The 23,675-nt window shown below is 42.7% G+C and overlaps 1 protein-coding gene across 1 annotated transcript in view; it reads right to left on the reverse strand.

Annotated features, from left to right (window-relative positions):
• The window catches only part of MAN1A1 (mannosidase alpha class 1A member 1), a 138,641-nt gene extending 115,353 nt beyond the window's left edge, over positions 1–23,288 (reverse strand). The window contains exon 1 of the mRNA XM_066315303.1: positions 22,438–23,288. Within this exon, the coding sequence (XP_066171400.1) occupies positions 22,438–23,019 (582 nt within the window). The 5' untranslated portion in view covers positions 23,020–23,288. The remainder of the gene's footprint in view (positions 1–22,437) is intronic.
• Positions 23,289–23,675: the final 387 nt, after the last annotated feature.

The following is a 23,675-nucleotide window of genomic DNA, read 5'->3' on the forward strand; positions in this document are numbered from 1 at the left end:
TGCAAAGAAAATGAATGCAAAACCATCAAGCCATTATGAGATAAAAACAGCCATGAAGGATACCAGTGGTCTGTTCCAATCACCTTCAGGCAGTAGAGGATACAGAAGAAAAAGAAAGGAATCAATTAAGAGGCATGAAGATATTTTCCTCAATTGAAAGACTGAAAAATGGACAAGACAAATATAAAGACATAGAAAATGTAAGGACTGTTCCTGAATGACTTTGTAAAGGACAAAAGGAAGAAATGAAACACATTTCTGCTAAGGCAAACAATAAAATATGTCCCCAAGCATCACAACTACATATTTTTTAAATACCTCTAGGGATGGGGCTTCCCTGAGCAGCCTGTTTCAATGCTTGACAATCTTTTTGTGACAAAGTTTTTCCTAATACCTAATGTAAACCTTCACTGGTGCAACTTGAGGCCTTTCTCTCTTGTCCTATTGCTTGTTTCCTGAGGAAGAGTAACCTCATCTCGCTAGAGCCTCCTTACAGGCAGTTGTAGAGAGTGTGATAACATCCCCTCTGAGCCTCCTTTTCTCCAGGCTAAACAATCTCATCTCCCACAATGGGCAAAAATTTCAGCTTTTCACTGCCATCTAAACTTACAGTTTCTCAGCCTATATGGTGCCTCACACAAATACATAAGCTATCATAAAAAACATAGAAAGTGTGATGCTTCTTCATAATACAATGCATTCAACAACTACCTGTAATTTCTGACCCTTCCTAAGAAGGAATAGGAAAGCCACCTACTGAGAGAAAGGAAAAACTGTGGATGTGACTTGCTTTCCAGGCACTCCTTTTTTTTTTTTTTTTTTTTTTTTTTTAATTCTCTTGCTTTTTTTCCAGGCAGGTATGTCAAACCACACAAGTCTCCCAGAACCTCTGTTGATTCCTCACTTGCATTTCAAGATTCCTTAAAGAGATCAATCAGAGTCTTAATGTGAACTACAGTACAGATGAGACAAAGTCCTTACTCTCCCTCAAACTGTTTTGGACAGCTCAGCCTAAAGTTGAAACTTTAGGGGCTTGGAATTAGGTGATCTTAAAGGCGTCTTCCAACCCAAATTATTTTATGAAAATAATCTAGGGGGTTTGCTGCAGCTGTTTTCTAAGATATACTTCAAAGATAAGCACAATTATATGGCAAAAGTGAAAAGAAAACATCCAAATGATTATAATAATTCTAAAAAATATCTACCTCAGGTCACCAAGCCAAAAAGTGTCTGGTAGAATAAAACCAGGGATGAAGTTTGCTGTTGAAAATCCACCACCCATGTTTATAAACAGGTCTCCCTCAACGCAGGGAAAACAACCAACCAACGAAACATATACAAGGAAAAAACACATCAACTTCACTCGCTGTGGACAGAAAGATGAATTTGACAAGCCCCTTCCAGGCAGGCTGATGGCTGAGGAGCAGAGCAGGCAGGGACTGAGCCTTCCCAGCAGCCTACTTGACAGGTCCTGTCAGTTTTCATTTAAGGCTTACTGCCTGCCCACAAGCAACTTTTGTAAATTCTGAAGATTCTACTTTTGGGTGAAATATTTTTTGAAAATAAATATATTGTTCTTTAGTCTCACATTTCTTCCCTAAATCTCAAACTTTCCAAAAGGAATGTTCTCTATCCAGCTCCGGGCTCAACTCCAAGTTTACCCTTTTCCAGCTACCAAGCCCCGTAATCCCCAATGCAAACAGCTGTGGTTATCCCTATAGAAAGACTTTAGGAAACCTCCAGCTACATCTATAGTTACATAAACATGGAGGTATGTGTGAACTGCATTATTTTGCACCCTTTTTGGCGGTGCAGGTGCAAAGAATTGCAGACAGCCAGACTGTGTGTGGCAGGGCAGCAGGAGAAAGGCACTGCCAGGCTGGGATGCCTCTGTGAGGACACATCACCACCACCCAGTGAGAGATGCTGCAGATAACAGAGCAGGGGCAGCCCACACGCAGAGGGCTCCCCTGCCCTGTGGCACCACTGACAAGACAGCAACAGGACAAAGGGCAGACAGGTGCTAGAGATAACAGACTGTTTAGCCTTTAACAGGACTGAGAAGAGCGAAACCAGGCTGATTAATTGGGAGGTGATGAGGATGATAAATGGAAAGAACTTAGAAAGCAAAGAACAGGAGAAGGGAAAGGAAGGAGAGACAAATCAGGTGTTTGAGGGCACATTATCAATGCAGTGACAGGGAACCTGGGTGTTCCCCCTCCTGCAAGTGAGGGAACCAGCTAAAGAGGGCCCTAACCTCCCTCCTGAGGTCTTAAAATATACCAGATAGAGCAGACCTTTCCCCACGTTTACAGCTCATTAACTGAGCATTTGGGCAATACTAATGTAACTCTGTTCATGAAAGTTATGAATTCTGTTTGTGACATTCTGAAACTTTACTCAGAACCTCTCTTTTCGGTTGTTTTTCCTGCCTCAAAAATAGATTTCTCTCAGTACAAGGCAGGCAACAACCATTCCAGTTCTCAGAAGATACTCAGCACAAAAAATGACTGCTAGATCAGAGTCTAAAAGGCATATCCACTACCCATAACAAATGCTTATGAATAGTACAAGCAAATAAACCTTCCTGTGAGTAATAGGAGTGCTCAGAGCTTGAGAGTGGGAGACTTTCAGAGCCAGATGTGATAGCTGCATGATTAATAATGCCCAGTAGAGCTTTCTTCCACGAAATTACTCAACTGTTTTCTGAACTTGTTTGAATTTTTTATATTCATAACATCCTGCAGAAAGATTCCTACAGCTCTGCAACATAACATGCAAAGAACCGTTTTTTTCTGATTTTATCACCTAGTAGTTCCATTTGATGCGCCTTACACTCAACAAACAGAATATTTCTCAGAATAGATGTAAATAACACCACTAAGTAGACCATAAAAACTGATGTCTTACTCTTACCTTTTTCTCCCAATTACAGTATTTTCCTAAAAAACATGGACTCAAATATTTAATCTTAAAATTTAGAAACAAAGTATGCTTTTATTATGCATTTTGGTAAAATTGTAGTGGAGAATAGACTTGACTGAAATGTGTGATATACTTCCCTCTAATTATCTGCTACTTTTGAATTAGAATAAGATAACGTACTTTAAATCTTAGTGCCTACATTCTAAAATGGGGAAGCAATTCTTATCTTTTCTGAAATACTTCACTAGATCCATGCATAAAAACCTTATATAAAATAGCCATGTGTTATCATAGTATCCAGTTTTCACACCATGTTCATGAGCAGGAATTTTTGTCTCAAAGTGATGGGCAGGTTACCTGCCTATAATTTCAGACTCCACACATTTACTGATTTCAGAATCAAATTACAGAAATCCAGAACTTTTCACTTTTAGGGATTCAAATATAACATTAAGCACATTAAATTAAGATGCCTTAGAGATTACAGTTTAGGACAACAGAGGTTTCAATCCTTCTAAGTATATAACATTTCACCAGAACTACATAAAGTTCCTCTTTGAGCACAGAAGTTGAACACATGAACTATTTAGACAGCTTCTTACAATCTTCTCAAAACTGCGATATGTTTCATTCCTAGAACTTATTCTTTCACAATATCTCTGTTCAGAAATGAATGAGGAAGATAAAATGTAGTATTAGACCAACAACTGTAACAAAAATGTGAAATGTTTTACTCTGACATCAAAGAATTTGAAAATTTCAGTTCTTCCAATGCTCTTCTGCAGCTGCATTTGGAACTAACACAGTAAAACTACACAGGTTTTTCATTACAAGGTTTCCATCCTGCAGTGACCACTTGAAAGAAAACTATCAGAAAAAAACCCTCCTGACACATCTGTAAGTCTGCTTTGTCTGTTCACTTTCACGAAATGCTGAATCATATTTTCTCCACATGCAAAAGAGACGACTGACCCACACAGAAACCTCATCTGAACACTGTGGCTTAGATCTGTGATTAGCAATGTTTTTAGTTTGTTTAAGTTTGTTTTAAAACCAGGATACATTGGAAGGGTCTGACATCATTTGTTTACAGTAGGACACAATGTAACCTAGTTGTTTCCTGTTAATCATAGCAATTCATCATTCCCTGTCTCCAGTGATATAGGGCTGCCAAGCACATGGAATAGCAAACCTGTATGTATTGGTGTCCTGATTTTGGCTGGGATGGAGTGTCAGTAGCTGGTACAGTGCTGAGTTTTGGATTCAGTAAGATACTAATGTTGATAACACACCAATGTTTTCATTGTTGCTAAGTGGTGTTTATTCAAATCAAGGACTTTTCAAGTTTCCCAAGCTCTGACAGGAGGTGCACAAGAAGCTGTGAGGGAGCATGGCCAGGACAGCTAACCAAACTGGGCAAAGAGATGTTCCACACTATGGAACATCATTCTCTGTATATAAACTACAACAGTCTGTTCCTGAAGAACTGCACCCCATGGAAGGGACCCATACTAGAGCAGTTCACAGAGTTCATACTAGAGCAGTTCGTGTAGAACTGCAGCCTTTAGGAAGCACTCATGTTGGAGAAGCTTGGGAAAGACTGTCTCCTGCTGGAGAAACCCCAATCGGAGGAAGAATTTGAGTAGTCTGCCCCTGAGGAGAAAGAAGCAGCAGAGATAATTTGTGAACTGCCCACAGACCTCATTCACTGTCCCCTCCACTGCTGCAGGGGGAGGAGGCAGAGAAAATTAGGAGTGAAGCTAATCCCAGGAAGAAAAGAAGGGTGGAGGAAAGGTATTCTAAGATTTGTGTCTACTTTTTGTTACCCGAATCAGATTTGATCTCCGCATGTTGAATCTGTTTTGTCCATGACAGTGACTGGTGAGTGTTCTCTCCCTGTCCTTTTGTCTACACACGAGCCTTTCCAGTCTTTCATTCCATTCTCTCTCACCCATCCAGCTGAGGAGGGGAGAGACAGAGCAGCTTTGGTGGGCATCTGACTTCCACCCAGGGTCAGCCTAACACACTCAGTTAAGCATATTTGCAAACTTTCAGCTGACATGGCTAACTGAGAGTTAAAAATTTACCTGCAGTAGCTAAGCAAGGCAATGAAGTGCTGATGTGAATATTGAAGGAGAAACCTTATTGTCCCATCTGTCAGTCGTAAAAACAAACAAGCCAACTCTATCACTGCCTTACCCTGATAAACAGAAGAGACTCATTTCCTTGTATTCTACTTGTACCCATTAATAGCCTAGATTCTTTTAAGGCTGTCATTTCTTTGAGGAAAAATCAGCTTTGAGCTTGGTCCTTTTACACGTACTAGTGTAGTAGGTTTGACAAGAGCTACTAGGCAGTGCGCTCATCTGCTACTGACTCTGAAATAGGTCACTAACCATTGCTCCAGCTCAATCAAAGTGGACCACTCCAGAAGTGTCACACCAGTCAGGGCCCACAGCTGGAGTGCTGAAGCCTGGAGCTTTTCATGTCCCATTCAAGAGCAGTGAGATGTGGCAGGAAAGCCTTTGGGCTGTACAACATAGAAGAGAAGGCTTTGCTCTGGTGCATGGTGCTACTGGAACTGGTCTCATATCAGGACCTCTAGCCAAAGATGGAAAGCCAGAGAGTCCACGACAACACTGTTGGTCCCACAACACACTGCTGTAACTAAAATACGCAGCAGCTCAGTCTCACCATTTCTCTACCTGACTTAGTGCCTACCTCATATATGATGGCTCTGCTACTTGCTAATAATAGGTAATAACCAGATGCCAGAGCAAGAAACTGTCAAGCTTAAATATTGAGTAAATATTTTACACTTTTTAAGGAAGTTATAAAGTCAGCATCAAAAGTCAACAATGCCTGCTGGAGCAAGTGAGTGCTGTAATCAGACTGCAGACTAAACCCAAGGCAGTGTCAAGCAGAATGTAAAATGAAGGGTCTGCAAGAAAGGCAGCACATCAGATAAGTCTGTATTTGAAGTTCCTGACAGTATTAAATAAACTCAAATTCAAAAATTACACTCTTTCAAAACACAGGCCCTGAAAAACTTGCTTAATATTTGCAGTCTGGGGCCTTTTTCATTGATTTAAAGAGAAATTGTTTACTGCTTTCTTTTGGAGAAACAACAGTCTGTGTAAAGCATCATTTGCTATGTTTGAAAGTGACAGATACAGCCATAAAGAAAGGAAACCCACTTTCACTGCATTGTTCCTTTTAATTGTCTCTGTATCTTCATTCTCAATACTAATGAAGGGACATTAGAATGCTTTAAGAAATCATTGGGAAATGCCAGTTCCATGCAGCCATGTCACAGCTACCTTACAAGATAGACAGTAGGATACCTCACCCCAGATGGAAGGAACTTTCAATGATTCCATCTCTGTACACTAACACTCTTCTTGGAAGCAAACTACTGTAATCATTTGTTCATGGAAGGCATGCTTTTTACAGATCAAAGTGGACTACAGTCTTAGCTTGGCTTTAGTCCACATTACAAAGTAAATTAAGGAATATATGTTCAACTTATGCCTTAAGTTTAAAGAAAAGTACAAATATTCTGTGATCTTCATTCACTTTCAAAAACATTTGCCCCCTGTGCTCCAAAAGGCTTGGCACCAAGTGCACATGCCACATTATTCTATGAATAACACCAGCACACACACTGTGACTTCAGAGAGAGATGATTTTTCAGTGGCAAAGTGTGTGCCAAAAAATCAGTGGGGTTTTGGTAAATTTGCTTCCAGCTCTGATCTGGCAGAACCATGGCTAGTTAGAATTTTAAGTGTACTGCCAAAGTCCAAGGAGAATTAAAAGAACATGAGTTTGTGCTGATTTGGGGAAAGTGGCTGACTGCAGACCTTAAAAGGTCATGAAAATGTAAAAATAACATTTTTCCTCACAATACGTATTTTCACTACTTTTCTGTAGAAACAGAAGCAAGTGGGTTTAGAGACAGATGCTAAAAGAAATTAAATTCTGCTATAAAATTCTGAATTATTTCTAAATTTGCCTAGAGGTACTACTGAGGTCGTTGCTACTTATACTAACCATCTCACAAAAGCTGGAGAGCATGATGAAACTGAGTGATGTCCCATAGTGAGAAATTAACTATGTGAATTAACTGTGGAAATTAATTGTTATCAAATACCTTGTATAAAAAGCTGATTGAGAACTGCTGATAAGAATTTTCAGTAAGCTATAAAGTAGTGAATAAAATTTGTTTTTCAGCACATTCTGACTTGCATGGAAATACTGCTCTTGCCCAAAGAGGTCTATATTTAGTTAGTAATAGCCCTTCTAAAGACCAAAAATATCCTTTATCCCCAGGAGTACACAGAGCAAAAGGTAAAATATATGAATAATACAACATTTAATCAGAGTTCATACAATAGTCATCAGTCTACCTTTATATACAGCTATATACTAAGTTTCAAGAACTACCTTTCATCACCTGAGCTGTCAAACACTTCCTCCCTACTCACCAGACAAAACAACGGCCTTTCCCAGGCTTCAGTCTCACATACAAGCAGGAACAGCTGTGAAATACTCATGCTGCAGAAAAGCACATTAGGTAAAAAATTACAATTTAAGTTTACTTCTTTGGCAATAATTCCATGTATCAGGGTAGGAACTTTTTCTTTAGTCTTTTTTTCATTAACAGACATACAGATTTATATATCTATATGCACACAAATCTTCCTCCACTGCAAATGCTCTAAAGTGCTGGTTTCTTTGGTAAAATGTGCCACATTCATGATGTTCTCAGTTACTAGTTTTCAGGCAAAAGATGAGCAAGTTTCCCTTATCCCAGCAGAAAAGCTTCTCTCCTCCTTATATATAATATCTTTGGGGAATTTAGTCAAGCCCAAGGAAAAGGCTGAAGTTGAAATTTGAGTGGGACTGAGGGGGTGGGGAAAAGAAAACATAACGTGTAACTAATTCCCTCTTGTTTTGATTACAGCATGTACAATGCCACCCAGGATGCTTCCTAGAAACAGTATATTTGAAACCAGTTACTACAGCATAGCAGGAATGTCCAAAAGAAATTATGAATCAGTTATTCCCTTCCAGATAATAGCACATTCACAGCCTGCAGAAGTTCCTCACATCACACAGGACTAAGGGCAACATGAAGTTACCAAGCACAAGAGAATCATTATTGGTGATGCTGCTGTAAAATCAGCCATAAAATTCTCAGGGAATACTTCTCTTATATGGGTATAAGGTAGGGCTGGTAAAACAGACACTTGAGTGTGTTTGCCATTGAGGCAACTGATCACGTCCACATTTATTCACACTGCAGTGTTCACGTGAACACAGGCGACTTTGAAAGCTGGTTTTGAGATTTGTCTTTGGCATCAGCCACTGGTCCTGTGACTTCCTTAGAAAACATGCACGTTTTGCAAACTGTAACAGGAATCTGAAGTGAGAAAAACTCCTCATGAAAAATAAAGGCAAAAACTGGCATTGCAAAAAACACTAAGCTCAAACAAAAGGTAAGGAAAGACTCAGCAAAATCCCTCCACCAGAGAACACAGTAACAGGTAATTAGCACACTATGAAGCTACTGCAGGGGTACTCTGAAGTGAACACACGTAATACCTTGCAGTGCATTACTATGTGTTTTAAACAGCTCTATGATATTTGTGTCCTCCTAGGTTCTTATGATCAAGAATACAGCTGACAAAAAAAGTTCTTTCAGTGCCCACCAGGTGACTGTTCATCTAAAAGTTTCTTTTCATGTGCAAGAGATCCAAATGCTGTGACTTCACCAGCTTAGACTACAGGATCAGCCTTATGAAGGAAAATCTAGAATTTTTGATTCAAGTCACTGATCAAAAATGTAGAAGTGGACATGTGTAGCTACTGGACATGCTTTAGACTGCTGAACAACATGCAAAATAACTTACTTTCTTGATTAAATGAAACCTCCATATTCAGATGCAGCAGAAAATTTAAAGAAAAAAAGTCTAATTAAAGTTAAAAGAAGCTTAACTCCTTTTTAAAACCTCAAAGCCCTTTCCTCAAACTTATTCAGTTCCCACCAAAAGTACTCATTACAGGTTTTTAACAGCTACCTTTTCACACTTACAGCGTCAAACAAAAACTATGTGTGGTCAACTGTTCCCATAACAAAGGGCTATAAATTTGAGGCAAAAGGAAGGTTATATAGTCCCTGCTGTAGATAGAAGGATCCTTGCTTCTCACATCACTAAATCAGAATAGCTATGTCACATTGAAGGGATGCTCGTGTATTCTATAAAGCTGGAAATCAACCCTTTTAGAAGAGACTAGTGGGTGTGGACACTGAGCACGAGGCAGTGTAAAGAAAGACTTCATTTTCAAAACCAAGCTTCTGTAAAGCCAGACCTCTTTATGATGTTAAAAGCAATAGCAAGACAAATGCTGATGAGCTGGACTCTTCTGAATCAGTGTCTAGTTCAATAGTACAACCTCACTGTAAAAATATTTCCAGTTCCTCCTGTAAACCCCATAAGAAGTCAGGAAAAATAGATGGAAATTTAATTGAAAAATACATGTTTATATAGCAGTTAGACCCTTAAAAAGATCACACAGAACTCTGGTTTAAACCTACTTTAGTGGCATCCATGTAAGTTTCAACATAAACTCCAAACCTACCAACTTTGAAATGACACTATGTTAGTTTCCGTATCCTTGGTTCCATATATGCAACATATAAACAATGTATAAACATGAGGTGACTGATACTTTGATCAGAGATATGCAGAGGAAAGATGCTTCAAAACAGCACACAACCCTGTCAGTGTGCTAGTCACCCATCTACAGCCACAAAAGTGACAAAAGCTGCAACTAAGAGCTTTGTTTCCCATCAGTAGCTTGCATTTCAAGAATTCTAATGGCAATTCCCTGTATTAACCAAATCCCTTTGTCCAGTAAACATTTCCTCATTTTTTTTTTAAATCAAAAAAATCTGCTGAGCTAACATACAGTTGCCTGCTGGGTTTCCCCAGGGAAACAGAGAGGCAGAAAAATAGCCAGGAAAGGCTGCACTGGCATTTTTCTCCACCACCCCAACTCCCATGATAAAAGCTTGCTTCAAAACTGATGGATGAATGAGAAACGTCTAAACCTCAAGTCTATTTAAATGTTAGACAGCAGAGATCATGATCCTGAAAGAACTGCAGAAGGCAATATAAGACCCTGAACTTCAGGGGAATGAGCTCGGTTTCTTCAGGGACCTGGTCTGCAGGATGCCATGAAGAGAAGCCCCTGTAGGGCTGAGGTGCCCAGGAGACCTCATTGATCTTCAGAGTGTCACATCGGGAGAGAAGGGTGGCTGCTTAGGGAGCTTAGACAGAGCACAGGACCCCGGGAAGAGGGGGGAGGAGAAGATGTGGGGAGATGTCCAAAATCAACTCAGAAACATAGGGAAGAGGAAGCCAAAACTCATCTGGAAGCTGCCAGAGGACAAGAGGTGCCTCTACATCAACAAAATATGAAGGACCAAAGTAAACACTGGTACTGGTAATTCAGAACAAAACCAGTGCCTTCAAAGGCACTGGTAACTCAGAACAAAAACATGAAGGAGATTCTGGGGAATTACAAGACAGCTTTATTCCAAACCTTGGGAAGAAAATGGAGCAGAACCTCCTTGACTCTATTTCCAGGAATATAAAGGACAAGAACACCTTTGCAAATGGCAAGGAAAATTTCCCAAAGGCACAATGTGCCAAATCGACCCAGATATTTATGATGAAGCCACTGAAGCTCTGTGGATGAGGGCAGTGCAGCAGACACAATTTCTCTGACTTTAGCAGGCTTTTTGACACAGTCCTCCCTTAGCACTAAGCAGTCAAAAAGGAATGGACAAGACTCATGAGAAAGTGTCTGGTTTGACACTCTCAAGACAGCAGTAAATAGATCAGTCTAACTAGCAGCTAGCTACGAGTGACCTGTCTCTGGAGTTAAACTGATCAAAAGAGCAAACAGACACGGTCACCAATTTCACATGTAACCCAAACTGCAGCAGGCAGAAAGGTGGACAAGAGGGCTCCAACTTGAATGAACCCATGAACTGATGACCAACTCTTGAAACCAAGCAAAACCAAATGCAAAAATCTTATGCCTAAATATATAATACAAACTTACAGGCTAAACCACCAGCTTTGGAACAGATGTCCTGGGGGTTCTGGTGAACAACGGGTTGAACACAAATAAGCAAGACACCTTTGCAATGATGAAGGAGAACTGTACAGTGGGCTGTGCTAGCATGAGTGCATGCTAATGATGGGAAGCAATCAACATTTTCTATGTGACATTCCTGATGCTTCAAATGGAAGCCCTGGTCTTCCATTTGAAGGAGGTTTTCAGCTCCTCTGCAACAATTTAAGATTTTTTTAAAAATTATGGAGAATACAAGGACCTACAAAAAGAGGTAGATGAAGATGGGTATGTTTGGACTAGAAGAGAGAGGCTTCTTTATGACTTAGGGGGTACCCATGGAGAAAAGGTAGCCAAGACCATCTCAGCAGGGCACAATGAAAGGAGTAATGGCAGTGTCATCAGTTGCAGCAAGAGAAATTTTACCTACACACAATAATGATTCAAAAATCCTACAGTAAGGGTCTTCAAACACTGAAATATGTTTGTCCAGAGGGGCTGCAGAATCTCCCTCTGCAGAGATCTTCCACACTTGAGTACACAAGACTGAGCAACTTGATTTTATTTTGAAGTCAGCTCTGCTCTGTGCAAGAGATCAGGCCTCCAGAGGTCAAGTGGCGAGTCTGAATCTTCCTCCTCAGCATCAAAATTCTATGGTAAGCAGAAGGCTGGGAAAAAGAACAACCAGGACTACAGTGTGCATAAACGCAAACCAACTGAGCCTCCATAATGCCTACAGATGACAAGGCTGCACACAAAAACTGTTTCCACAAAGTCTGAAAACTTTGTCAGAGAACATCTACTTCCTGCAATATTTAGATTTATATAATAAAATAAATTAACTTGAGCAAAGCTGATTATTGAAACACAAGAATTTCTTTGCTTCATCCTAATGGTCTGGATTTTGCTTGTAGCATATGTATAATTATATTTTCAATTCAAATGCTGATTTGTAAAACAAAACAAACCCTGTGCCTTTACTTTTTCAAGGTGTTTTTTTCAGACCACACAGAGCCTGTCCCCAGCAAACTGTATTCTCAGGCACAGACAGCAGACCAGTTGCACAACACATTTTGCTCTTATGCAAAACATACATGTGGAGAGATAGGAATACATCTCTATCAATACATTTTTTTTTTTAAGAAACTGCATGAAGAGACATATGGACTTTTCTTCAGAAAGGTCATTTCTTTGAAATGCCCTTCTTGATCTGTGACATCACTTCAGCCCTTGACATGATCACACACCTTTCTATTTCAGTCAGTTCAGACTCAGTGCCACACTTACTCTAGAGATTAACAGGATAAGACATAAAAATATCAGTCAATTTGCAGTTTGTCTTTACATGGCACAGTTTTTCCCAGGGTGATTCTTCAGATGATCTCACCAGAACAAAGAAAGCAGTTTTGAAGTAGTATAACATTTTAAGTAACATGTATAACTCTTCTGCTTTCTAAATGGAAATGAAGTTTTCTGTTGCATGATGGGGGTGGGAGACAGAAATCCATCAGTGCAAATTGTTAGCATCTATTTCTCTTCTTTAAGCTTTAAAGAATTTAGTATTACTACCTAGGTCCAACACAGAATTTAAAGTGCAATTCTTAAAATCACAGATGGGTGGAGAACTACAACCACAGTAGCAAGCAACAGATTTCCCCACAGACAGCAGCATGGGCAAAGCTTTATCAGCAGTACCACCATTCACTGCACCAACAGATGTCAGTGCTCAAAGGCAGTGAGAAAAGTGACAGCAGAGTTAAAGACTGGATCTGCATCTGCACGTGTCTATCACTGAATAGTAAAATTACTACCTCCTTAAGCACCACACTTTGAAAGCAGAATGGGTTTTTTAGCTTGATATTCTTTTACGCTACCTACTTCCTATTTCCTTGGAAGAAAGCAGTCCCTGAACAAAAGAAATTTCAAAAGGCAGAGATTTATATTAAGCAGAGAACTAAGTGAAATAAAAGTATGCAGATACTTTTAAAAAATAGTCTCACAGTGATCTGAATACTAATTAAAGAAGGAAGCCACACTGATCCAATGTAATTTTATGGCAATGTTTCAAAAGCAGATACTGACTTTTAATAAATAATTGAAAAAGAGGGTTTATGTTGCTAAGCAATACGATCACCCCTACACAAGTGAAATGATGTAAAAATCTGGGAAGAAAGTATCAGATATTCTTTCTTTCTACTTCATTCATATGAAAAATACATAGTAGTGCTTCTACCCTAAATACCAGTATTATTTACCTTCACATGAGAAGAGTAAAGCTGCATATTTTTCCATTAAAACTGCAACTTCTGTTTCTACACAGTATCAGAGAAAGAAACTGATTCTTCTAGAAGTATTTTGAGATGCACACGAAGTCTTAAAACAGCCAGATGTTCAACAGTCATTGGCTCATTCATTACACAGAATCATTTCAGTCCTCTGCACAGTATTGCCTACCATTTCTTCTGATTTTCACCTATTTTCTTACCTGATTAGAGATTTGCCCTTAAAATAAAGGACCCAGGTTTCATGAAAGTCAGGGTCCACTCACTTATTGTATTCCTAAAGCAAGTTTAAAACCAAGGTACGTACAGCTCCCAAGAAGGAGTAGGAAGACAAATGAAAATAGATTTTATGCTTGTAGTTACCCTTGCCTAAGTGACTGCATATCTCAGCGTTCCCACAAGGACTGTGAATGTTCAACTTTAACAGTTATAAGAATGTAACAGCGGGTTCTGTGCTCATCCAATCTGTCTGAATGGCTTTTAAAATCAGAGGCATCAAAATGAGCAATACCTGTACCTTAGTGAACACCCACTATAAAATCCTATCAGTTTGCTATGGGGAGTTACAGCAAGTTGTCATATTATTTCATGCAAACCTTTCTTGGTTACAACACAGTTCAAATTGAAGATTTCAAGATGCAAGAAAGGCAAACTAGGAGTTTTACTACCCTACATACCTTCCTTCATAACAGCACTGGAGCACAGCACTCAAGTGTTGCTTCAAGAGCATACAAACCTAGTGACCTGAACACAGAACCAGGGAGTTTCAGGTTTAACTTCCTCCTGCAATAAAACAATGCATTTAGCAGCAGCTGAGTGATAAAGCAAAGCTGCTCATGTGCAATCATGAATCACACTTCCAAAACTCAGGTTTAAACTGGCCCTAATGAACTGACGTGCCCGTGCTGAAGACCTGCAGCACAGGTGGGAGCAAAGAGAACCTTTTCACCCAGCACAGAGCAACAGCCCCTGGTCTAGTGGGGAACAATCAAACAGGTACCAGGTATCTGAAACCTAGCACAATGTGCAACCTGTGCTAGACAATGGACTGCTCTCAGCTCTAGAAAACCCAACTGCTTCTCCTCAAAGCCTTCTGGACTCTGCAGGCAGGGCTGCCAAGCACTGCGATACAACTGCATCTTAACCACAGGGCTGTAAAAGGTTTCATTTAATCTGCTTCAGGGAAGCATGTGCTTCATTACTCACCAATTACATTTTCATAACAGACTTGCAGACACGATTAAAAAGAGTCATGGAAAACATGAAAACAGAAGATGCCTCTCAGAAGTGTGCACACACTTTGTATCACATGCTTTAAAAAGCCCAAACAACTCAGGAAAAAAAACAAACCCCAAAACAACCACACAACAAAAAACAAACAACTGAAAATTGTTGTGGATAAAGAAGATTTTCACACAAAAGGAACCAGTACATTGAGCACCTGGTACATTGTCCATATTGCTTAATTTACAGTCTCTTATCCCCCTTCAATTATTTTCTTCATTTGTATAATGACAGTTCTATAAATAACTTAAGAGACCACAAAATCCTTCAAAACTGAACGTCTAAAATATTCTTCACATGTAGACACATCTGAATACTTGAGTTTGTTACCAAATAGATGCACAACCAGTGTCTCATCATCTCTGTACCACCTCAGGTGGCAATTTATTGCCAGAGTAAATGCTGCACTGTTAAGACAGAGCAAACACTGAATCAAAGCCACTTTCCTGAAGTATTACTCTTACTGTGCCAAATGAGTTAGGAAGACAAATTTGTTATTTGTAAATAAAGGAAACACTTATCAAGATATTATCTTTATGATGAAAACCGCAGAAATTTCCTCTTATGCTGGCTCCTCAAGCTAGAAAAAACCACCCCAACCTAACCAAAGAAGAAGTTAACACACTCAGCAGTGCTCAGAGCAGTATGTTTCAGACAACTTTAAGTAAAGGTCTGTCCATCCAACAGTCACATAGGTCCCTCTGCAAGGACATTAATTATTTGCCACAAGAAGAGCTGTCTTCTGTCTCTCCACTACTTCCTTTGCATAAATCCTGTGCTTTCATTAACATTCAAAAAAGGTATCAAAGCCTGGCTGTCCACCACCCTTACTTGCTCCCTGAATGAGATAAGACATTTTTTGGTCTTAACAGTAGATTTTAATAAACAGGTGGACTTTTTTCTGCTTCAGTTTGCCTGCAGCACAGAACTACAGCCTTAAGCAACTGTACTCACTAACATTATGATTTACTCTATTTCTTTATATTAATTGGCTGCCATAGGCTACTATCCTAGCATTAAATACAACATCATTACCATGAGAATATAACTTTTGCCGAAGTACAGGAAATATTCCATTTTAAGCTTTAAGCTCATATTTTTACATCATCTTATTCAGTTCTCATGAAAAGAGTCCTGTGTGTCTAGAATTTACATTTTGCCTTTACAGAAAGAGAAAGAATCAATCACATGCTTGGTTTTGCAGTAATTTTTTGGTTTTTGGAGTTTTGTTTTTGTGAAAGCCAGATGTTTTTCACTGAACATTTAAAGTCTTTTCATTTTCCCCACAATTCTGATGATCTGGTTATAAAGGACATTCAGTTAATTTCAATAAATTTATCTGACCAAGTCTGAAGATAGGAAAGTCAATAATCCTTCTTAGCACACAGAAAACAGGTTCAAGGCCGTAGAAACATGAACTAGCAATCGGGGACACACCCTATTCCAATCAGATATGCACACAGTCATGATCAAAATTCAAATCCAAGATCATCTGACTGAAGGAAAGCCATGAGGTTCTCATAAAAAAATCCCAAACAAAACAAAACAAAAAACCCCAAACAGAGCAGCACCTGAAACACCCACCTGAAGCAATGTCCTTCCTTTGAAAAACCCTAGGGGGTCTTAGCAGGAAGAACATTAATCTGGCAAATATATCCCTTATTTCCTATTTGGGGGGCATAAAGACCATTCTCCTCCACTTTCCTCTCCTTTCAACTGCATGGCATAGCAGGGGTCCACTGCATCCACTATGATGTGATTTAGACCTCCACTGAACCATTTCAGCTTCCTACCCCACCAGGACACAAACCCAACAAAAGCAGGCGTAGCTTCATGTCTGGCTAGCAAGTTGAGTTGATTCCCGGTCAGTTCTGCCAGATACAAGATGATGTTTAACAGTCACTGAATCATACTCAGTAACACAGCTGAAGCTTCTCTGCATCCTGGAATGCCATTAACCCTAAGCAAGCACCTTAACTTACTGGTTTGTGACATTTTGGATCTCATAAGGCCACCTCCAGCTTACCATCATCTTATGTGATTCCTATCTTTTGGCAATTTGTTCACCTCCTCAGTGGCTTTTACAAAACCATTTAAAAAACAAAAGAATCACAATAAACAGTATTTGTCAGGAAGGAAAGCACTATCAGACACTCAAAAAGAAATAGCAATTACAAAAATACTGAAGATTACAAGGAAATAAATCTTTGGATGAGAAAAAAAACAAGATTAATTTTAAACTTCAACAAACTTAATGAGAACTGTAAGATGTCAGCATTAAGGTCACAAGACACTTAAAAAAAACTTCTTTCAAAATGCATTGATTGCATCATCAGCATGTTGGCAAGAATCACCACATTGCTTACTCATTACATGTCAACTCTTTTCCTTTCACTGAATCATGTTCTTAAAGAAATGTACCATCAGAGAATGTGGCTGTTTCTGCTAGAAACCCAAATCATCCAATACTTAAACTGCTGCATTTTAATTGTTTCCTCTCCTGTGAAGGTCCTCACAACCTTCCTCTCAGTAAAAGCACTCTGTCTGCAGCAGCTGGGGCTTAGGAAATACAGAAGCAGGAATTACTGTTCTTTTTTTTTTTTTTTTTTTTTTTTTTTTTTTTTTTTTTTTTGTTATGAGAAGAGGGGTTGGGAGGTAAACCTCCTGAAGGGAAATGCTTCATTCTGCTGAAGAAGGTTATTACAGTAGATAGAACCTTTGCTCTGCCAAAGTCCTATTACAGTGATACAGTTTTAATGGAGAACTTAGGCAAGAAGATGAGATACTAGCTGCTAAGACACAGCTACTCAAAGAGATTTCTTACCTTTCATTCACCTGTTCCCTCACCACAGCCAAAACTAGCACCAAAGCAACCTTTTCATTAATGTCTTTGACTCACCAGCCTGACAAAGTTTAGCAGAAATCCATCCCGTTTTTTTTTTTTTTTTTTTTTTTTTTTTGTTTTTTTTTTTTTTTTTTTTCCTCTGACTGTTTTCAGCTGATTTACTGAGGTGAAGCAGCTTATGAAGAGATGCAGTGGAAGTCAGAGAAAGTACATAGTGGGAAAAAGCAGTCAAAAGTGGGATGAAGAGACTTCTCCTCTTCCAATAGCAAGAAGTAATAGTGACCTCACCTTGTCATGCAAACATCCTCATAAGGAAATAAAACTCCATCCAGCCTGGACTGGACCTTCCTGAGCAGCAGCACCAGGATACCAGGCAGTAGCAAAGCAACTGGTGGAAGAATGCAGGAAGACACAAGGGACCAACTGCCCTTATACAGCAGTGAGTGACCACCCATAATTTTGCCATCACCCCTTGTTAATGAAGAGATCTGATTATGTCCAAGTATTTCATGTCAAGCACATATCAGATCTTTGATTAGTGCTTTATTTCCATGCTTACAAGCTTTCTTTCCCCAAGATATTGCTAAACATCCCTGTAACATTACTGATACTTCCATCTAAACTGCAAAAAAGCCACCATAGATAATGAAAACTGAGGACTTAGGAAACTTCAGAATTCACACTGCCAATGCCACCTCAATTCAGTTCTTTACAGAAAGATGGGTAGGGAAGCTGCAGAGTCTGTTTAGCTGACTTGCAACCACTGCCCTGTTGAGCTCAAAGGACTGGTGCTCAAATTCCTCTCCATGGGACTTTGTACTACATGACTGCAACAGCTGAGAGCTGTGCAAGTATTTGGAGCACTGCATGACCATACTCTTCAGACACTGATTCCAGTTTACCAGAGAGGCTTTTATCCTGAAAACATGTCCAAACAGCTCTGATCAATAATGGTAACAGCTTCCAAGCTAGTTACCTTGTACAAGAACAGCACAGCTGCATTAGTATGGTACTCCACCAACACCAGGAGCTTGCTGTTCAGCAGGATTAATTAGTCTGGGCAGAGCATCGCACTAATGTGATTATATAGCTTCTAGTACCTGAGCTAGCTCATTCATCGTTTCTATTCCTTTGCTCTGAAATAAAAAGAGCTTAGGTTTTGCTGTTTTCTTAACACCTAAATAATTCCAGCACCTTTTTTTCTTGGAAGAGAGAGGAATGAGACTTGGAAAAGACTCAAAATCAGATTTTCCTAATTAAAAGAATCTATCTTCTGCCTTCATAGCCTCTCTCCACTACTATCATCCTCTTCTAATCACTTCTTTTGCTTATATCAACTACCTATGCGCCTGCAAGTCTTCCCTTGGAATCAGGAATAATGATGTCCAGCCATAACCAACAGTGACAAGAGCAGAGACTGGAAGACATTGCACTTGAGTGGAATGGAATTATCGCTTTCCACTCCTCCTTTCTTCCAGGTAGGGAACAGACAAGAGGCACTTGCTCAAAAGAGTGGCCACCTCTCAAAGCAGTGAGGAGCAGAGCAAGAATAAAAGCCACAACCTCCTCATTCATTGTCTGGGGCTCCTGTCAGGACATGGAAACAGACTCTAGTGAAGCACACCCGGGACCCAGACCTTGTCCCAAGTCACAGGAGCACCAGAAGAACTGACTGAAGAACTGAGTTCTGACAAATGCAAGTGTGCTGGTATGCTCAAAGTGTGCCTCTTTGCTCGAGCCTCCCCGAGGCATCCTGCAGGAGGACAACACCCAGGGCAGGCAACATTAGGCCAGCCAGTAAAAAAAAAAATCAGCAGCCACAAGCAACTGACAGCAGTTGAACAGGAAGTACTAGGGGAACCCCCACTGCTGGCTGTACTGCTCCTTCTTCCGAGTTTGCCTGGAACACATCAACAGAAGAGAAACAGAGGACTATCACAGCACCCACTGGTATCCCTGGCCCACAACCCTTCCCTGCCCAGACACACCTGCACACAGCCAGGCCCCAGAGGTGTAACACAGCGGGGCAGGTCCCACACACAGACCTCAAGAGCAACCATATCATTCTGACAGAGTAAAAGCAGTGACAGCAACAGGATCGCTACTTCTTCATGTTTTCACAAGTATTTTACTTGCTCAGTAAGCATCTAGCGTTTCTTTTTGCTAATATTATGTTGGTTTGAATACTAAGAGAGGTTGAAGAACCCTTATAATTCCCTCTTGGTTTACATTTTGCCCTGTTTGTTTTTTTGGTGGCTTTTTGTTTGTTTGTTTGTTGTTGTTTTCCTAATATAAAAGAGCAAGCAGGAGAAAAAGTGGTTAAAATTTCTAGAACAAAACTTGGCCAAGAAATGTAAAGTCACAGCTTTATGATTGCAAATGATACTGTACTGGCTGGACCTCTAAACACACATGTCAACTTAAAATTTAAAGCAATAAACAGACAAAACATCTCTAAGGTATCTCCCCTCTCAGCCTTATGTTGATGGGACAGAGCCCTTCCAGAACAGAAATACAGGGAAGAACAACCTTTTTTTTGGCATTCTTTTCCTTTAAAGTAACTTGCTTCCTTCTGTAAAAAATACCCACAGGAGTAGTTGCAAATTCTGAGTTCCAGATATATGACATAAATCATAAAATGCAGACACAAATTCCAGGGTCAAAAGAGTACGAAAGCAGAAAGATTCTTTATGTTTGCATCTCCAGCATGCAACCACTGGGCACAAAGGGAAGAACTTTAAGGGAATGCTGTGCATTTACAGTAGAGTACAAAAGTTCATATTTTAAAAAGATACAATTTAAAACTATTTAGAGTTTTAAAACTTAGCTGAAAAGACTGCAGATTAGAAATCCATCTTGACACTAAGGTAACAATATAAAAAGAGGGGAATAAAACTCACAAAAAGATAAAGAGAAAAGCAACAAAAAAAGGCCAACACATAAAACGATGTCAAGCAAGTCAGCACAGAACAGAAACAGTGTTTTACTGTCAATGGAAAAAACGTATTCTTTGAAAATGACAAAAATCAAACCAGGCAAAGTACAACAATAATGCTAAAGAAAGTAAGGAACCAAAACGTTAAGTTCACATAGTGATTTAGGAGGAAAAGAAACTCCTAGAAACAACACTTAGTATTGAGGACTTAAACTGAGGTATGAAGGAAAAAGATCTGGAAACAAAATGCAATCTCTGTGTCATCTCCTATGCTTAAACAGCCAAAACTCTGGTTTGGGGTGGCTACTATGAAACTGATGCTCTGTGTGGAAGCGGAGGAGAAAGAGGATGGAGAGGAAGGAGGAAATTTAATAGATACTGGCCACATGTTCATATGTACACATACATATGGATATCCACATGTAATAAAAGCCTGTAACTCAAGAGTAGCTGGCACACAGTGGGACCAGCAAGACAGCAGTATATTTGTTATCTTCCTCCTGTTTATCTACTTATTGCAGTCTTCTGTACCACAGAATCATGTACATCATATCTGAAGCCTCTAAATACTTCTACATAGCAATTTCACATAGAATGAAAAAGAGTTTGCCAGTATTTCTAACTTTCCATATGCCTCAGGGAGGTTCATGACTAAACCAGAAGACGACATATCCTCTGCACACTTCAAGATGTGGTCTTTACCATGTACTCCTTAGAGTTTCTCCCTTCAAAATACCTTTGCATTGGTACATACTACTTATGACCTACAACTATGCAACACAATTTGCCGAAATAGTTAGTGACACAAGGACTCCAGAGAACAGAACACAACTTGATATTTGTGAGAGCTTATTATCTGATGCTCCGTGTGATATCACAGCTCACTTTTCAGAGCACTCTGTACAAACACACAATAAAAACAAATTATTTCAAATAAGGCTAATCAGGTTTCACAAATACTGAAATACTCTGTAGTAAGTCTCATGTCTATCTCATTTCCATCACCACAGAACATGAAATACATACTACTAATTAATTCATAAACTCTAATCTCTGCAGGCAGCTGAAATTGTCAGTTCGATAAATAAACCAGCCAGCACTGATGGGGAGTTGAACTGTATTATCAAGGAAATTCTTCTTCTACCAGAGGACCCTGTCAAGCTCTGCCCACGACAGCATTACCTAGACACAGTTTGGAGAATATCTGTAAGGAAGGATTTAAACCGGTACCTGAACCAACCGAGCAGCAGGACCAAAAAAGGCGGCTGAAGGAATTTGTGAAAGCACGCACAGCTCTGACGCTGTGCCACTATAATCTAAATTGACTGTATTTCGCCAAATGCCCTCAACTCTTTAGACAGCCGGTATCGCTGAATAGTGAACCGCACGAACCCGACACAGACCGCGACACCTCCGGAGCGCAGCATCGCACCTGGCCCCGCACTCGCCCGGCACCGGACAGCCCCGGGCAGCTCCTCTGCCGAGAGTGCGGCACGGGCAGGGAGGACACGTGCCCCGCTGGCTCCCGCACCCCGCGGAGACATCCGACGCTCCCGGCCGAGCCCGGGACGTCCCGCGGGGAGCGCAGGCGGACCCGCGCCGCTCTTTCTCCCCGGGGACGATGTCCCCAGCCCTCGGCGCCCCGCGAAGTGACAAATACCCTGCCAGCCCTCGCCGGGCTTTGCTTCCTCCCCGGGTTTCAATGCAACAGCTGAGGGGACCCGGCAGCGCCGGGAGGGAGCGAGAGAGGAAGGCGCAGTCGGCACGGAGCCGGCAGCGCGGGCCCGCAAACGGGAACACACCGCGGGCTGCGAGGATGCAACCGCGGGCGATGCCGCCGACCTGCGCCGCGGCTACCGAGGGACAGCCGGCCAGAAAGACCCCCTTCCCGCAGGGAGGAGGCGGCAAGAGGGGTCAGGGGTCCCCCAACACCGCCGCCAGACCCGGCAGCGACCTGTTGCCCCGCGCGGGAGTGTCGAGGCGCATCCCCCGGAGCGGGACCGACAGCCGCCACCACCCACCTCTTTGATTTTCTCCCTCCTCTGCCGGACGTCGGGGTCGGCGGGCTCCTGCCCCACGGCGCCGACGGGCTGGCGGAAGAGGCGCTGGGGCAGCCCGGGGGCACCCGCCTCCTTCCTACCGCGGGCGTCTTGCAGAAGTTTCTCCTTGTCCTGGCGGATGTCTCTGCGGATCTCCTCGGGCAGCTTCTGCAGCGTCTCCTTGGCCTCCCGCAGAGCCCGCTCGTGGTCCGCGCGGATCCGCTCCAGGCTGCCCGCCCCGTCCGCGGCCGCCGGGCCGCCTGCGGGCTGCGGAGGGGCGCGGGGCTGCCCGCCGGGCGGCGGCGGCGGCGGCTGCAGGGCGGCCGAGTGGAAGAAGACGCCGCTGAGCAGCTTGGAGGAGTCGGGCAGGAAAAAGATGGCCCCGAAGCAGAGGGTGATGAAGGCGCTGAACACCAGCAGCAGCACGAACTTCTCCGTCAGCCGGAACGCGCCGGGGCCCGCCGCCTTCCTGCCCCCGCCGCCCGCGCCGCTGCCCGCGGGGCCGCCCAGCGTCCCCGGCCCCGCCGCGCTACCGAAGAGCGGCAGCAAGCTGGCGGCGGGCATGACCCCCGCGCCGCCTCAGCGCCGCGCCGCCTCAGCGCCCCGCCGCCGCCGCCGCGCAGGGACCGCACCGCACCGGACGGCTCGGCTCCGCCGCCCCCTCCCCGCCTCGGCTGCACAAAGTTTCCCGGGGCGGACGCGGCAACTTTTCCCTTCCCCGCGGCCGCGCTCCCTCTGCTCCCCCGCCGGCAGCGCTCGGCAGCGTCTGCGGGGCGGGCGCTGTCAGCTCCAGCCCATGCTGCCGCCGGGCCGCCGCCGCCGCGGGTGCCGCTCCCCGCTCCGCCCGCGCGGAACTGCCGGGCGGCCGGGGGCGGGGCGGGGCGGGGCCGCCGCCGGCCCAATGGCGGGGGGGGCGGGGCGCGGGCGCTGCCGGACGGCGGGTGCCGGAGCCCGGCCGCGGGACGCGCTGCCGCGGCCGGTGCCGGACCCGTGCGGCCGGAGGGGAGCGCCGGGGCCCGTCCGCTTCGGCCCCGTGGGCGGCGGCGGCGCGGGGCGGGCGCGCGGCGCGGCACATGCCTTCGGCGCGCCCTCGCGCACCCACGTGCACGCTGGGGCGCGCGCACACACGCGCGTGTACCCCCGCGCGGGCGCGAGGCGGGGGGCTGCGCTCTCCGGGGCGCGCGCACAGGCGTGCACGCGCTCCGCGGGGCGCGCGCTGG

The sequence above is a fragment of the Sylvia atricapilla genome, chromosome 3 (genome assembly GCF_009819655.1).
Source record: "Sylvia atricapilla isolate bSylAtr1 chromosome 3, bSylAtr1.pri, whole genome shotgun sequence".
Classification (NCBI taxonomy): domain Eukaryota; kingdom Metazoa; phylum Chordata; class Aves; order Passeriformes; family Sylviidae; genus Sylvia; species Sylvia atricapilla.